Here is a 17,341-nt window from a genome sequence, read left to right on the forward strand (position 1 = left end):
GATTCTCTCTCTCTCTTTTCCCTTCTCCCTACTTGTGCATTCTCTCTCTCTCTCAATTAAAAAAAAAATTTAAATATCTAAAAAAAATTGGGGTGGGGGTGCCTGGTTGACTCCATTGGTTAAGCCTCCAACTTCGGCTCAGGTCATGATCTCACAGTTTGTCAGTTCAAGCCCCATATTGGGCTCTCTGCTGTCAGCATGGAGCCTGCTTCAGATCCTCTGTCCCCCTCTCTCTCTGCCCCTCCCTGCCACATGCTTTCCCCTCTCTCAAAACTAAAAAAAAAATTAAAAAAAAAATAATAGAGGAGCTCCTGGGTAGCTCAGTTGGTTAAATGTCCGACTTCGGCTCAGGTCATGATCTCACCGTCAGTGAGTTGGAGACCCGTGTCAGGCTCTGTGCTGACAGCTCGGAGCCTGGAGCTTGCTTCCAATTCCGTGTCTCCCTCTCTCTGCCCCTCCCCCCTCCTCTCAAAAATAAACATTTAAAAATTAAAAACAAATTATAATAAAATAAAAATTTCACAAAAGGCAGACATAAACGACATTTCGATAAAAACAAATCCACTTGGAAGAGAGTGAAATGGATGTACAGATATAAATTAGGGTGTTCCAGGGAGCCATTTCCTGGGGTCATTCTAGAAATCATGAGGACTAAAATGAGCACGGTATGTTTGTGAAACAACATGCATGGCAGACAAATCAGTTTCCATGGAGTTGAAGATTGGAATAGAGGCATGCGGGAAAACAGTGCTTGAGAAAGAGGAAGGTATGTAGATCTGTGGAAAGGTCTAGAAAGGTGCAGAGAATTCGAATCACAGTGCAGTCTCTCGGTGGAAAAAGGCAGAGGTGGTACATACCAGCAGGTGGAAATCAGGCATGTGAGAGAGCCAGGATATGGGAAGTCCCAAGGACTAAGGAAGAGGTAATAAGGAGGCCAACAAGATGGCCACCATACAGAAGTGCTACCTGCCACAAGTATGGACAGGGCGTCCTTTAGAGACAGAGACCCTGAAATGGCCCAGGCACTGCATAGAACATGGAGCTCACAATACACAAGGCTGGTCCCTGAAGAGCTACCCCAACAATGTCTCCACCTCTCTGCAAATGCACCAGTTAGGAATGAAATGTCCTGAGGGGGTAAAGTCCTCTGGGAATTCCTGGGTGACTTCTTCCTGTTGCACTGGACTCTTACTTTATTTCCTTTGCTCCTAACCAAAGGTGGTTCACTCTAGAGGGGGAAAAGAATCTGTTGGGCTCCTGGGTGACTCAGTTAAGCCTCCAACTAAGATCAAGGCTCAGGTCATGATCTCACAGTTTGTGGGTTCGAGCCCCACATTGGGCTCTGTTCTGACAGCTCAGAGCCTGGAGCCTGCTTCGGATTCTGTGTCTCCTTCTCTCTCTGCCCCTTCCCTACTTACACTCTGTCTTTCTGTCTCCCCAAAATGGATAAACATTTAAAAAAATGGAAAAGAAGAATCTGCAAGGTTCCCATCGTGTCATGTCTCCAGAAATATGTCCACGATGATATGTACTATTAATACACTGGGGTTGTTTTCTAAGCCTTGGCTCTTTTTTTCCACTCAAATCAATTCTTTCCCAAAATTTAGCTCGGAGTTTATAAAACAGAAGCAGTCCCATTTCTTCTTTTTTTCGGAAGTTTAAAAGCTGTATTTTTTTCATATTATTATTATCGTAATAGAATTTATTGTCAAGTTGGCTAACAGACAGTGTAGACAGTGTGCTTTTGATTTGGGGGGTAGATTCCCGTGATTCATCGCTTACATACGACAGCCAGTGCTCATCCCAACAAGTGCCCTCCTCAATGCCCATCACCCATTCTCCCCTCTCCCCTGCCTCCCCCTGCCATCAAACCTCAGTTTGTTCTCTGTATTTAAGAGTCTCTTATGGTTTGCCTCCCTCTCTCGCTGTAACTATTTTTCCCTCCTTCCCTTCCCCCATGGTCTTCTGCTAAGTTTCTCAAGTTCCACACATGAGTGAAAACACACAGTATCTTCCTCTGACTGACTTATTTCACTCAGCCTAATACCCTCCAGTTCCATCCATGTTGCTGCAAATGGCAGGATTTCATTCTTTCTCATCACCGAGTAATATTCCATTGTATATAGAAACCACATCTTCTTTATCCGTTCGTCAGTTGATGGACATTTAGGCTCTTTCCTTAATTTGGCTATTGTTGAAAGCACGAAGCAGTCCCATCTCTGACCCTTGAGTTGACTTATCTTTTTCTGCATCTTACTCCCACAGATGGCTGGTCTGCACTCTTCTGACAAGACAGGGCCAAAGTTTTCAATTCCTTCCCCTCCTTTTTCCAAGCCAACATCAGCAGTTCCAGAGATAACACAGCCTCCATCGTACGAAGATGCAGTAAAGCAGGTAACTACAAGTTTTGTTCTCTGTAGAGAAACAGATTGCCTAAATGGGCGTTGTTTCTCATTATTCAACTTCGGGCAGTCTTAGGTGCCGACATTGAGTGCATTGGTGCCCCCCTACCAGGATGGGCAGAGTTTCTAGATGCTACTTGTAGAAAGGTAGTGCATGTACAGTAAAACCTTGGATTGCAAGTAACTTGCTGTGCGAGTGTCCCACAAGAGGAGCAAACATGGCTAATAAATTTTAACTTGATAAATGAGCCATGTCTTGCAATACGAGTAGTATGTGACCCTGAACGTCACATGATCACAACTGAGCCAATGGTTCTTCTCTCTCTCTCTCTGTCTCTCTCTGTCTCTCTCTCTCTCTCTCTCTCTCTCTCTCTCTCTCCCTCCCTGTCTCTGTCTCTGTCTCTCTCTCTGCAGGATTGTGGGTGATCATCTCCCATGCTCGGATGCTTTGTCTCAGTTCACAGTGTTTGGCAGAAAGTGATTTTCCAGAACGTTGGAAGGTGCCCACAACTGGCATTAGTATATTTTTTGTCACTTCGAGGCACCTATGGACAGTCCTTTGCTTTTCCATCCAAGAGCGAGCCTAGGAATGCTGTGCTCCATTCTAGGTCAGGCTGCCTGCAGATAGAGACCCTTTCCTCTGCTGCCTTATGGCCAATTACACTAAATACAGTATAAGACAAGAGTTTATTAATACTGTACTGTGGTCAACTTCTGTTAGTGATAGTGAAAGTCGTCCTACGCAGTAACCCTCCTCTCTCTCGTCTCCCTCACACCAGCCACGAGGGTTTTGAAAGTAAGTGCAGGTGAATTTGTTTATTTTCCTTTATATTTTATATTCTCTTTATTATTTTGTATTATATTACAGTATTGTAACCATTTTTACATGAATATTTTTGGGTTGTGGGACAAATCGTCTGAGTTTCCATCATTTCTTGTGGGGAAATTTGCTTTGATATTACAAGTGCTTTGGATGACAAGCATGTTTCCAGAACAAATTGTGCTCGCAAACCAAGGTTTGACTGTATATAGAAGGCTGACGGAGAAGAGGCTGGACTGGGCTTAGTACCAACACCAGGTGCCTGGACTTGGTACTGCCAACAGCCATCTGTCACTGCCACTAAGGTTGGACAAGTTCTCAACTTCCCTTATGTGAAATAGGGTCCCTATCTACTTTGTAAGGGTTCTCTATAGTGTATCACCGACTACATTGTCTGGGCACAGGATAGCTACTCAAATATTTGAGAGCAGTTGCCAGCCTGATACTTTGTGAGTTTCTTCTTAGTTTCAAAATCCAATGATCTTGGCAAAGTATTGATGACTGTTGTATACTCTACCATCATTTATGTTGGGAAGTTTTCCAAATAAAAAGTAAAAACCAAAAGAGAGAGAGAGAGAGAGAGAGAGAGAGAGAGAGAGAGAGAGAAAAGCACTAAATGATCTCACATTTCAAATGGTTTGAGCCCGGATGAAGTATCAGATGGCCCTTTGTATGTGCCCAACCTAGGAAGGACGGTCTACGTCAGCTGCCGCATGCTGGTGTCCCACAGAGCCAAATCGGCTTGTAGTTGAGTCTCACTTGGCTGCAAGAGTATTTTTAAATGTCAGGAGATTTTATGCAAAAAGTGGGCTTTCTCACTTCGGAAAAATGAGAGGATCTAACAATGGTGGAGCCACGTTTCTGCCAGAGGACAGTCGCCTGAAACAAAGTATCCACTGCGTCTTTGAACCACAGCATGGTTCCTGCATTTTATCCCTTCTTTCTTGTTCTATATTGGGCTCTTTTACATTACCTGTCAGACCCTGTGGACACCTCATGCCTCCTGGACTGGCAAACGATTCATTCTTTGAGCAGGGCTCCCATCCGTGTTGATTACTGATGCCTCTGTTTATTTCAGAGTGGGCTCTCAGGGGAGTGGGATACGTACGTGTCTCTCTTCCCCCCATTTCCTACCCCTGGTATCTGTCAGCACCAACTGATCCTTTATGGCTTCCAGAGAAAAAAAAAATGGTCAAGAAAAGTGGACTTCCATCAACAAGACTCTACCGAATCATTCAGATGAACCATAGGGAAGGGGTGTGGACACTACATGTGTCAATGGGTTCCACAAGCTATTGTGATGATGCCCTAGGAAAGTATGAGCCACGTTCTTGGGCCACAACCACAGCACCCAAACAGGGAGCAAATCCAGGTCACTTCAGAGTGGCCAAAAACGGGTATACTATCTGTGGATTAAGATGCCTCGCTCCTGGAACGGAGGCCTCTCAAAGGACCGGACACGCTCTGAGGGATGCTGCTGGGAGCCCTCTGCCTTCTTGTCCCCTTCTCTTGTTGTAGTAAATTGTTTCCTTCAGTCCTTTTCCTGTCTGAAATTAACCTTGAGCTTCAGTCGCACAGTCGGTTACCATCTTGCTCATGGCCGCTTCATTCACAAATGGTGGAAGCATCCCGTTAGTCTGCTGACAGATGAATGGTTATCCAAAATGCAGTGAACACACACAATTAATGCTAGTCAGGCCTAACAAGGAAAGGGATTCTGACAGGTATTGCAACATGGATGAGCCCAGAGGACATTATGCTCAGCGAAGTAAACCAGTAACCAAAGGAAATATACTGTGTGAATCCACTTATAAGAGGGATCTAGAGTTGTGAGATTCCTAGGAACAGGATGCAGAACTGAAATTGTCAGGGGCTATGGGGAGGAGAATGGGGAGTTCGTGCTGAATGGGGACAGTGTCAGTTTGGGAAGATGAAAAGTTCTAGAGATGGATGGGGGTGAAGGTGGCACAATAACGTGACTGTAGAGGCACCTGGGTGGCTTGGTTGGTTAAGCGTCTGACTTCGGCTCAGGTCGTGATCTCGCAGGTTGTGAGTTCAAGCCCCGCGTCATGCTCTGTGCTGACAGCTCGGAGCCTGGAGCCTGTTTCAGATTCTCTCTCTCTCTCTCTCTCTCTCTCTCTCTCTCTCTCTCTCTGCCCCTCCACCACTCATGCTCTGTCTCTTTCTCTCAAAAATAAATAAAGGAAATAAATAAATAATGTGTCTGTAAGGTAGGCAATGTCACTGGACTGTCTGCTTGAAAAAACGATGAAGATGGTAAATTTTGTGTTGTGTGTATTTTTATCACAATTTGAGGGGGAAAAAAAATACCCTAACCAAACCTAGTTCAAAAACCTGTAGTCCTCTTCCTAATGGTTTCCCACAGAAGAGGGAGCCAACCGTCTAACCTCTCCGTTCTCTTCTGCTTAATTTGCAACAGCAAGTGACTCGGAGTCAGCAGATAGATGATCTCCTGGATGTCCTCATTGAAAGTGGAGGTAAGACTGCCCGTCTTGCCCATTGGAACGCCCGGTACCTGCATGTGCTCTAGACAGTGGACCCTCAGGACCCAGGTCGGATGCTCACCAAAAGCCATGGATGGGTAGAATATCACTGCGTGGGAGCTCTCCGTCCATGCTGGAGTGGAGGAAAGAAGGCGCAATGGATGATTTGTCCCCCTGCCCGAAGAACTTGCTCACCAATCATTTGACCCTATTTACCCTACTTCCCTAAGTGTTTTGCCTTGTGACTCCATTTCTCTTGGCTCTTCTAATCCCAGTCTCCCTATAACAAGAGAGCAGATAATGCAAGTTTTGTGCCACGTCCTCGAAATGAAATTCAATCAGCGATCTCCCACTGGATGGTCTGTTCAGGTGCAGACATCATGCACGCTTGCAACAACACCAAAAAAAAAAAAAATGATCAACGTGTTCTTTTGGGCTCCTTTGCAGTGATTCATTTATTAGCTTTTAAAAATGGGGGCGCCTGGGTGGCTCAGTCGGTTAGGCGTCCGACTCTTGATTTCGGTTCAGGTCATGACTTCATGGTTGGTCGTGAGATTGAGCCCCTCATCGGACTCCAGGCTCAGCGTGGATTCTTAGGATTCTTGGAATTCTGTTTCTCCTTCTCTCTTTGCCCCTCCCCTTCTCACATGCATGCATGCATGCATGCTCGCTCTCTCTCTCTCAAAATAACCATAAAAAAATAATAAAGTTTCTGAGAAGGAGTAGGCAGGCATTTACTGGCTCAATGCTGCACCAGACAAAGACTACCTTTATGGAGCTCGCAGTCTGGTAAGGGAGATGGAAAACAGGAGAGTGAACAGGCAGTTTCTCCATTGTGTGTAGCAAGAGTAAGAAGGAAGAGATGGTCACAGGAGTCTGTATCTTTATAACTTTTGTGATGGAAAGATAAGAGGGACTATCAGACACCCCCCCCCATATTTCTTTTATTTATTTATTTTGGGGGAGAGCAGAGAGAGCAGGAAAGAGAGAATATCAAGCAGGCTCTGCACTGTCATCACAGAGCCTGACACGGGGCTCGAACCCACAAACCATGAGACCATGAGCCAGAGTCAGACGTTTAATTGATTGAACCACCCAGATGCCCCCACCCTTATATTTTTAATGAAGTGTATGGCCCAGTCAACAAAGGTGAGGGTGCAGGAGGGGAGCACGGGAGACTGAAGCACAGAAGAACAATCATGAATCAATCACAAATGAATGGAGTTTCCTAGAGAAACACAGTGGGATTGTTACGCTGTATTGAGTGCCAGCTGTAGGCTGGTCACCTTGAATCTAAAATGAGACCAGCCAGCTCTGTTGTGTCATTTTTCTCTTGCAACCAAGATTCATTCAGGTGTGGAGTTTTGCCAAGGGAATATGGGGCAAGGGGATTGAGCATATATGGGGCGCCTGGGTGGCTCAGTCGGTTAAGCATCCGACTTCGGTTTAGGTCATGATCTTATGGTTCGTGGAGCCTGCTTCGGATTCTGTGTCTCCCTGTCTCTCTGCCCCTCCCCCACTCGTGCTTGCCTCTCTCTCTCTCAAGGATGAATAAACATTAAAAAATAATTTTTTTAAAGGTACTTTAGGGGCACCTGGGTGGCTCAGTCGGTTGAGCATCCAACTCTTGATTTTGGCTCAGGTCATGATCGTGGGATCGAGCCCTGTGTCAGGCTTCCAAGTTGATCATGGAGCCTGTTTGAGATTCTCTCTCTCCCTCTGTGCCCCCACCCCGTTGCACGTTCTCTCTAAAAAATAAAATAAAAATAAAAAGTACTTTAAGTCTATCCAGCTCTTAAAACCAAGATGGAGTCCTTCTATGTGACCTAAAATAAGTTAATTATCTTAATCACCAGGACCTGTTCCTTCCTTAATATTTATCTTGGGGCCAACGGGTCAAAACAGGTCAAAAAGCTAAAGATGGCCCTCGACCCCACTCTTGACTTTGTACCTCCAAATCTAAAACACACACTGTCAGGGCACCTGGGTGGCACAGTCAAGTAAGCATCCAACTTCGGCTCAGGTCATGATCTCACGGTTCATGGGTTTGAGCCCCTTGTCAGGCTTTGTGCTGACAGCTCGGAGCCTGGAGCCTGCTTTGGAGTCTGTGTCTCCCTCTCTCTCTCTGCCCCTCCCCTGCTCATGCTGTGTCTCTTAAAAGTAAACAAACGTTGGGGCACCTGGGTGGCTCAGTCAGTTGAGCATCTGACTTCAGCTCGGGTCATGATCTCACAGTTCGTGGGTTCGAGCCCTGTGTCCGGCTCTGTGCTGACAGCTCAGAGCCTGGATGGAGCCTGCTTTGGATTCTGTGTCTCCCTCTCTCTCTGCTCCTTCCCGACTCATGTTCTGTCTCTCAAAAATAAAGCATTAAAAAAAAAAAAAGTAAACAAACATTGAAAAAAAAATTTTTTAATAAAAATAAAGATCCCCGCTGTGTAACATCTCCATTGGTAGTAGTGTAACAATCCCCATTGTGTTTTGCCAACAGAAATGCCAGCTGATGCTAGGGAGGATCATTCATGTCTTCAAAAAGTCCCCAAGATAGCCGGGTCTTCCCGAAGCCCTAACGCCGCCCTCTCCAAACCCTCATCTTCAGGAGGCCAACTCTCCTTCGATCACTATGGTACCGACAGTGATGAGCACCTTGAAGTCTTATTAAATTCCCAGAGCCCCTTGGGGAAGGTGAGCGATGTGGCCCTTCTAAAAATCGGGCACGAAGAGCCTCCTTTTGACGGGATAATGGATGGATTCTCCGGGAAGGCAGCAGAAGACCTCTTCAGCGCGCACGAGATCTTGCCGGGCCCCCTCTCCCCGATGCAGACTCAGTTTTCACCTTCCTCTGCAGACAGCAGTGGGCTGCGGCTAAGCTTCACCGAATCTCCTTGGGAAACCATGGAGTGGCTGGACCTTACTCCACCCAGTTCTACACCAAGCTTCAGCTCCCTGGGCCCCAGCGGCCCCAGCATCTTTAACATTGATTTCTTGGACGTCACGGATCTCAATTTGAATTCCCCCATGGACCTTCATTTACAGCAGTGGTAGATAATGTCTGTTGAAGAGGTGCTTAGGCAGACCCATGGGGATGCCATGGGGGAAATCACACAACCAAAAACGCTCCTATCATCCAAAAGGAGGAAGAGGTAGGCGAGGAGAAGGAGGAGGAGGAGGAGGGGAGAAGGAGAAAATTGAAAAGACACGATGGAGACTTCTGTGACAGTCAATGAGAGCAAATAGGAGTCTTTAGATCTATGTAAAATGTAATATTTACCAACGTGCAGTAACTGTTCATGATTTCAGCTGTGCACTCAGATATGTGATTTCTGAGATCAAGAATGCCAAAAAAAAAAAAAAAAAAAAAAACCCTAAAATTCTTTCACTGCCTTTTCAAACACCAGTGTTTTTGTAGCCCATAATTTTTCTCAGGCATTGTTTGGGCGTGATCACGCTTCGTATGCTTTTCTCGTGAATTTATACTGTGGAAAGGAAATGTAGCTCTTTTGGAGTACAGGGAGTATAGCATAACCATCAAAGTTTCTGGAAGATTCATTCGGTGGTGGAGGCTGTGTTTCAGCACCCCCTTCCCTGTCTTTCCAAATAGAAGTCAGGCCCGACTTCAGTTGGGTGCTGGAGATAGAATAGAGGGACAGAGCCAACCCATTCCCAAGGAAGTGGAATCAACTCGGTGTCTCTTGGCCACAAAGCTGCCCCACTGGGGTGGTTCCGATTCTGGACCCAGGATTCCATGTGGCCACTGATAACAATGAACCTATGTTTGGTCCACCCAGAATTTCCCTCTTTCTCAACCAGTAGCCCAATCACTCCTGCTGTCTCTGTGATGATAAGCACCACAAAACAGCCAAGAACCTGAAAGCAAACAAAAACCAAAACCCCCTGCCATATGGAACATTCCCCAACACAACCCCCCTTTAGTTTCAAAGACTGGAGATGATCCCATGATCACATGGGAAGAACATCTCTAGCTTCGGGAAGCCATGGCGGGATCATTCAGACAAGCTATAGAGAACACTGTTTCACGTGTCATCAGAATAAACACCATGGATTACTATAGCCGGATGACTAATTATGGAGGTCCAACTTTTCTTGGAGGGTGGAAGGGGGCCCACCTGTCTTATCTTCCCTACTACACTTTTCTTTCAAGATACCAATCTTTTCTTGCTCCCCTTTTGAAACTCCTTCTTTTTCTGCCCCAACTTGGAGAGGAGAGGACTCCAGATCTAACAAGGTGCCATACCCCTAATAAGCCATATTTTAAAAAGCTAAAACTCCAGGCTCTCCTGGAGAACTCATTCTCCATATGCATAATTTGCTTCAAAAAGCCGAAAGAATGTCCTTGCAGTGAGCGGGGAAGGATAACCTTGGGGTCCTCCGTCCCAAAGCTCATTCTTCAGTCATTTGATTTACTGCAGTCATCAATTTGGGTGGTTCAGGGGAAATTGGAAATTATTACATTGTAAAAATAGATGTGAACGATATTTACCAGGAGAGAGAGGATTTCAGGTCTTGGTGGTGAAAGGAAACAGAGTCGCACATGGAAAACGAGGGAAGGAAGAAAGACAATTTTTCTCATGTGCGTTCCTCATTATCTTGTGCTTTTGCTGGGAGTTGTTTTCAGCTCAAGTGGCAAGGCAGTCGCTCTAAAGCTCACTGTGGCTCCCAGCTCACCGTTTTCTAGTGTTGCATGCTGTAGAACGTAGCTATTGCTGGTTTGGTTGTTGTTGTTGTTGTTGTTGTTGTTGTTGTTGTTTTAATTTAAATCACTAAGGCACTGTTTTCTTCTTTTGTAAAAAAAAAAAAAAAATTCACTGTGCACTTACGGAGAAAATAACCAAAAATGTTGTGATTTTAGAAGTTCTCTCTTGGAGAAACCAAAGATTTAGAAGTCATTCCATTGTTACCTTGTAAACATGTGTGAACACAGAGTGTTTTTGGTGACTAGTACTCTGAAAGCTTCCAGAGCTTATGGGGGGGCAGGGTAGGTATGCATCTGTGTATAGTTATACACAGATGCATATGTCTGTGCGCATATGTGTGTGCATATATACAGGGATATGTATATATCTATACCTATATGTGCAGTTGTGTGTCTCTTGAAAAGCAGTGACACAGAGTCCTGTACCAAAAGCCTTTGAAGCCCCAGTTTGCTGTGAAATCCTTGGCCTTTGTCACTACGACTTCCCGATTAATCAACCAGACTCTACGTTGCCTCCCTGTGAATGACTAACAGCTCCAGCTCAGTGACTCACAGCCACTTGCTTACCATGAACACGCTCATCTTGACAAAGAATACGGATTGGAAAAGACAGAACTGCTCCCCCATTAGTGATACAGTCTCTCGTAGAAAAGCATCAAAGGGCCATGAAAATCGTTTTTACATTCCTTGATCTGCATTGTGCTTTAAGAGATCCACGTGCTAAATTCTGCATTTTGCGGTTCACGTCAGTCATCGGAACCCAAAATCTAGAGGGGGAGGAAAGAATCCCCAGTGTTTTCTGTGAAGCCGGGGATACGGGGAAGAAAACTTTGTTCGCGCATTCCTCACGTGTGCTTATCCCTCGGAGGTCAGAGTTTTATTTTGGATCTTGACGAAGCTTGCTGGTCAGCCCGTGTTTCATGTGCCCACGTTGTACCATTTGTATGTTTATGTTTTCTCCCTTTGCTGCCTTTGGAAAACAAACTCACAGTGTCCCTACTCTGAGACTCTGGCCTGAGCGTTAATTATGGTTTCCTTTGGGTATTTCTAGCAGAAGGACTAGACTTGGTCAGGAGGCCGCTGTGCTTTGTAAGACTGTGCACTGTCACGGAGACCTTTTTAAGATATTACCAGCACCGATACGCAAGCATCACAGCCGACAAGAGATACTTGCTATTTCCAACCGACACGCTTCACACAGAGCAGACCCTGGATTCTTGGCCTCAGCCCCCCTCCCACAGGCTCCACACCATATTCGCTGTATCTCTCCGTAGAGCAGAAGTGAGATACACGGTAGAAAATCAGGGATATAGCTGAGAAAACATCGAAGAAGTTGGCTGCACCCAGTGGATCGGATAAACCATGCTAATTCATCTGTCTCCTGTTGGGAGTGTTTAAGTTCTTTTAGACTCTAAGGGCGTCCTCTTTTCTGGGGACCAACCGACCAGGCATGACTGGGAGATGGACAGAAGAGACTTCTGAAGATGGCCACCAAGTTTCTTAATGCTCTTAGAGCCTGAAAACAACCATGAGTCGTTTTCTTGAGACTCCTAGGACCCCCGTGGTGAAGCAGACCTGCAGACACAGACGTTTGCAGCCAACGCCAATGTTGCTGCAGCCACATGGGTTCTAATGGTAGTCACCAACAGACTCCGAAAATTCATCTGTGCAAATACTTTCGTTAAGCCAGTGCTTAGTAGTATTAGCCCTGCTACTAACAGTGTTATTGAGACAACATGCATTCTGTTATAAGGGGGAGAGAGAAGAAGGGAGGGAGGGAGGAAGGAAGGAAAGGAAGGAAGGAAGGAAGGAAGGAAGGAAGGAAGGGAAGAAGGAAGAAAAGGGAGGGAAGAAGGAAGGAAGGGAAGAAGGAAGGATGGAAAGAAAGAAGGGAACAAGGAAGGAAAGAAAGAAGGAAAGAAGGAAGGAAGGGAAGAAGGAAGGAAGGAAAGGAAGGAAGGAAGGAAGGAAGGACAGAAGGAGAGGAAAGGAGGAAGGGAGGAAAACCAAGAGTGTCTCCACCTGAATAGTCAGGGGTCTGTGCACTGGTGGCCTTAGCCATTCAAAAACATTTATTTCCAATCTGGAGGAAAACAAAACAAAACAAAACACCCTACCCTAAGCATTCAAGACAGTCCTTCTCAAAATTTATTTAAGCTCCATCTGCTCTTCCAGAAGCAAATGCAGGTCTGGCTGAAAACGCCCGCATCAAGTTTACTCACCCAGTGGACAATTCCCTGACGCATGACCTACGCAAAAGCGCACGAATCCCCAGACATCCACTACTAAACTGATAAAGTACAGATAGTTCAGATTCCATGACGGGGAGCTGCTGTTCGTGTAAGGAAGAACCCTGGGAATGTCCTAGCCCCGAAACCAGAAACCCCTTAGCTCTGAATTTTTAAAAAGTGGGGGGAGGGGCTTCGTTTTTCCAGAAGGGAGAGTAGAGGGCCCCTTTTCTGCCAAAACCTATCACCTGCACAGACATTTTTTTTTTCTTGTCTCTGAGATCCAACAGCCAGAGCATAGCACTTGGCGATCTTTCTGTATCTCCCACCCCTGAGCGTTGGTTTTCATTGCTAGATACAGAAGCCCCTTGAAAATCAGGAAAGGGTTAAGGAAACTTCTACTGTCTTTTTTTCCATTCACTGCCTTTGGCTTTCATAGCAAGCTCTGGATGCAAAAGGGATACTTCCGGGGGACCCCTCAGGAGGAAATCACTTGGCCGTCCTCTTCAGGGCTTCATTCCTCACAATGGGAAGCCCTCAAGGGCTGGCACGCAGTTTGCTTGCTATCAGGTGTGTGAGAACTCAAGAGTGAAGACGGTCTGGGGCTTTCCTTTCCCTGTAAATCCAGTATAAACCAGCAGGGGGGCTCAGATGATGAATTTGCTAGTTCTTTCTTAGATGGATAATATCACTAAACACGCAGAGTCCAGGTCCTGAAACAAGATGGTCCTATGGTTCCGGGGCTGCTCAGGGTTGTGTTCAGGAGCTGGGTTTGATTCTAGAATCCACATTTTCAGAGGACCCCTGGCTAGGTGGAGTCTATGCCTGAGAAGATGATTTCAAGACATGGAAAGATCTGGGAAGAATTTCTCTATCATCTATCTGCCAGGGATCCACTGGGTTCAATAACATATAAGTGAGCTCCCTTTTGATTCTAGGGTTTGGCGATTCCCCAATGGATTAGGATGAACCAAACTCCTGACCATCTCTTGTGCTTCGTATAACCACCTGCTCCCATCATGGATGCTGGTTAATGTGAGTTTCCTCTATAAATGGTTTCCCAGCTCCCAAGTGTTTATGGAAAGGCGGAGCATGATGGTGGGGATCCTGGATGCTATTCTAGTGTTTTCCAAAGAAAGAGAACCCACACTGCTCCCTGGAGCTCCCCTCCAGTCGGCCTGCAGTGAGGAAAGAGGGTGACGCATTGCTGGGTGCCTGAAGCCCTCCCTTGGTGAAACACAAAAGAAACGCTTTGCAAAGCAATCAGAAAAGCCAGCATATGGTTCTCTGTGGGACCTGCGTATTGTTTTCACTTTGGTCTCCTTTGCTCAAGTATCCATTACCAGAAAGAAACGTGTGTTACCAGGAAAAGAAGCAATAGCTAAAATACCAAAGTTGGCATGTATTCTTTTTAAAAAATATATAAATATATTTTTAAATAAAATGTTTTATTTTGAAAAAGACCTGTGAGCTTTTTTTTCCCCCCCGATTATATGATATCCCAGGCACTGTACCAGGCCCTCTACAGGTGTTTTTTTTTTTTTCGTTGTGTTCTCACAATGGCACCTTGAAACTATGATTATTATTCCCATTTTACATACGAAGAACTGGAGGTTCAGAGAGGCTAAGGAAATTGTTTAAGATTCTATACCAGGGAGGTGGGGGGTGGGGCACCTGACTGGCTCAGTCAGTAAAGCATGTGACTTTTGATGTCAGGGTTGTGAGTTCAAGCCCCACGTTGGGTGTGGAGCCTACTTAGTTAAAAAAAAAAATTCTATACCTGAAATATATTGAGCCAGCAGTCAAACTCTTTTTTTATTTCCAAAGTCCTTGATCTCAAACAGTGCACATCTCTGCATTTGTCACTGATGACACTATTAAAATGAAGACTTTTGTGGAAAGGAGCAGACTCTCCTGTCACATACAGTGCAGAGTCTGATGTGGGGCTCGAAACCACAAACCATGAGATCATAACCTGAGCTAAAATCAAAAGTCAGATGCTTAACCGACTGAGCCATCCAGGTGCCCCAAGAGACCTCATTTTTGACTTGATCACCTCTGTGAAGACCCTATCTCCAAATAAGGCCACATTCTGAGGTAACAGGGATTAAGACTTCAACATATGAATTGGGAGGGGAGGCACAATTCAACCCATAATGGGAAGCAAACAGGGGCCATGCCACGAGGAGCCTCCTAAAGCATACTGAGGAGTATGAACTTACAGGCTTTACCAGTATGAGCTTTGGGGCGCCTGGGTGGCTCAGTCGGTTAAGCATCTGACTTTGGCTCAGGTCATGATTTCACGGTTTGTGAGTCTGAGCCCCACATGGGGCTCTGTGCTGACAGCTCAGAGCCTAGAGCCTGCTTCTGATCTGTGTCTCCCTCTCTCTCTGCCCCTCCCCCACTCATGTGCATGCACTCTCTCTCTCTCAAAAATAAATAAACATTAAAAATTTTTTAAAAGGTATGAGCTTATGAAGCATGATCTTTAAACCAGTAGGACATCAGTGAAGAGTTTTAAGCAAGAAAGAGCTATAATAATCTTTAAACACTTTAGAAAGATAACTCTACAGCATGGAAATGGATTAGAATGGCAGGATAAGGGAAGGCCAGCCCAGTCAATTTTTGTGAATGACTATGATAAATCATTGGTGCCCTACTTACTCTATAGACACGAGAGCTTAAAGGGAAATGATGAGTAACCAACATACTGGATCTAGAATAATGCTGGGTTGGGAGTGGGGTCTGAGTGAAGGTAGTTAAGAACCCATTGCAGTAAACCAGCCAACAAGCAGGTAGTAACTCTCCTAAGAAAGTAGGAATAGAGAGATGAAGGTTGATTTGAAACATGTTAATAGAATGGAAAGTATGAGATTGATCATCGGGTGTGGATAGTAAGGAGGAGTCGGAGTGGGAGGGATAGGGGGATGTTGGATGTTGAGTGCATGTTAATTCCATTCACAGGGGCAAAAGGCCAGAATGAGGAGTAGATACTTGATAGGAAAAATCGTGAATTTGATTTTTGAGGGTCTTGCACCTGTGGGACACATACACATCAAAAGTCTTCACTAGAGGGGTGCCTGGGTGGCTCAGTCGGTTGAGCAGCTGACTCTTCATTTTGGCTCAGGTCATGATCTCGAGGTTCATGGGTTCGAGTCCATGCTGAGCATGGGAGCCTGCTTAAGATTCTCTCTCTCCCCTTCTCTCTGCCCCACTCATGTGCTCTCTTGCTCTGCTCACTCTCTTGCTCTGTCTCTAAACTTAAAAAAAAAAGTCTTCATTAGAGAGGTCTAGAACTCAGAATGCCTTTGCATGGACATTTAGACACAGGACTATCCCACACACAGAAGATAATGGACACCATGGTAATGGCTTTGATCTACACAATGTATGCAGTGAGAAAAAAAGGGGGTGCCATGGAAACCCAGCAGGTAAGATATCGGCAAATGAGAAAGGAAAGGGAGTGGCTGAAAAATCAGGAGGAAAACCAGGAGCTGGCAGTCCCCTAGACACTGAGGTGGGAGAAAATTTCAGGAAAGAGAGAGTCTTTAATCATATCATATTTAATGCCGCCATGTTCCATAAACAAGGGCTGAAGACTGTTGCTTGATTTTGTAATAAGGAGGCGGTTGTTAACCAAGGTGAGAGCATCGTGGGGGCAGGGGTGTAGACTGAGGAATAAAAGGAAGTGAGGAGGTGGAGACAAAGAATCCAGGCATGCATTTCAATAAGTATGACAATGTGGGGAAGAAGACACACATGGCCATGGCAGACAGTGAAAAATTTGAAGGACTTATTTTCAAGAGGATAGATATTTGAGCTAATTTAAAAGCTAATGAGAAATAGGTAGTATACCCAAGAGAGAAGGTGGTGGATAATGGTATTGAGGTTGAGTTGCCTTCGAGAAGAGGGGAGAAATGTCTTTTGGGACAGGAGAGAAAGAGGAGGGTGGGCGGAGATGGGGTGTGTTGACAGGTGTGGTAGGACACCGAGGGAAGTTGTCAAAGGGTGGCTTCCATTTTATACTTTGAAATGAGATGAAGAGACAATGTTCATCTGTTGGGGAGAAGAAGAATGGAGTAGAAGTTTTAGTAAAAATAGAGAAAGGCCAATTGAAGAGCAGTAGAAAATGGAAGAGAGAGAGCTGATCAGGACCCCTAGAAGGATGCCTAGGGCAGAGCTGGGAGACCTGGCTGGAGATCCTCCCCACTGCATGATGGGGGGGACTTTCCATTAACAACATCAGTAGCCCGGCAGTGAAAGTAGAGACAGCAGAGGGGTAGGTGCCTCCAGCCAAATAAGGATAATAAATTCAGATTGGAGACAGAAAGAGGTGAGGCTCAGAAACTAGACGTGAGCTAATAAAAATCGGAATTGACTAACACAGTGTTGTTCCAATACTGTATTGGTCATGATTTTCTAGACAAAGAGAACCAATAGGATTATAGGTAGGTAAGTAGATAGATAGATAGATAGAAAGATAGATAGATAGATATAGAGATAGTGAACTAAAGATAGAGAACTAAAGATAGAGATCTATGTAGATATCTCTATAAAATATGGATGTATCTATAAAGACATATATTTATAGATCTATTGGGATATACAAATGTATGGCATCCATATAGATGATATATAGATACAGAGATTTATTTTGGGAATTGGCTCACGCAATT

At 45.2% G+C, this 17,341-nt stretch overlaps 1 protein-coding gene across 2 annotated transcripts in view; it reads left to right on the forward strand.

Moving 5' to 3' along the window:
* The window catches only part of MYOCD (myocardin), a 108,932-nt gene extending 99,138 nt beyond the window's left edge, over window positions 1-9,794 (forward strand). For both annotated transcript variants that reach the window (XM_042915582.1, XM_042915583.1), the window contains 3 exons: window positions 2,266-2,394; window positions 5,663-5,720; window positions 8,215-9,794. In XM_042915582.1, the coding sequence (XP_042771516.1) occupies window positions 2,266-2,394; window positions 5,663-5,720; window positions 8,215-8,768 (741 nt within the window). In that variant the 3' untranslated portion in view covers window positions 8,769-9,794. The remainder of the gene's footprint in view (window positions 1-2,265; window positions 2,395-5,662; window positions 5,721-8,214) is intronic.
* The last annotated feature ends 7,547 nt before the right edge of the window (window positions 9,795-17,341 follow it).

Source organism: Panthera leo, chromosome E1 (assembly GCF_018350215.1).
Source record: "Panthera leo isolate Ple1 chromosome E1, P.leo_Ple1_pat1.1, whole genome shotgun sequence".
NCBI classification, from domain to species: Eukaryota; Metazoa; Chordata; class Mammalia; order Carnivora; family Felidae; genus Panthera; species Panthera leo.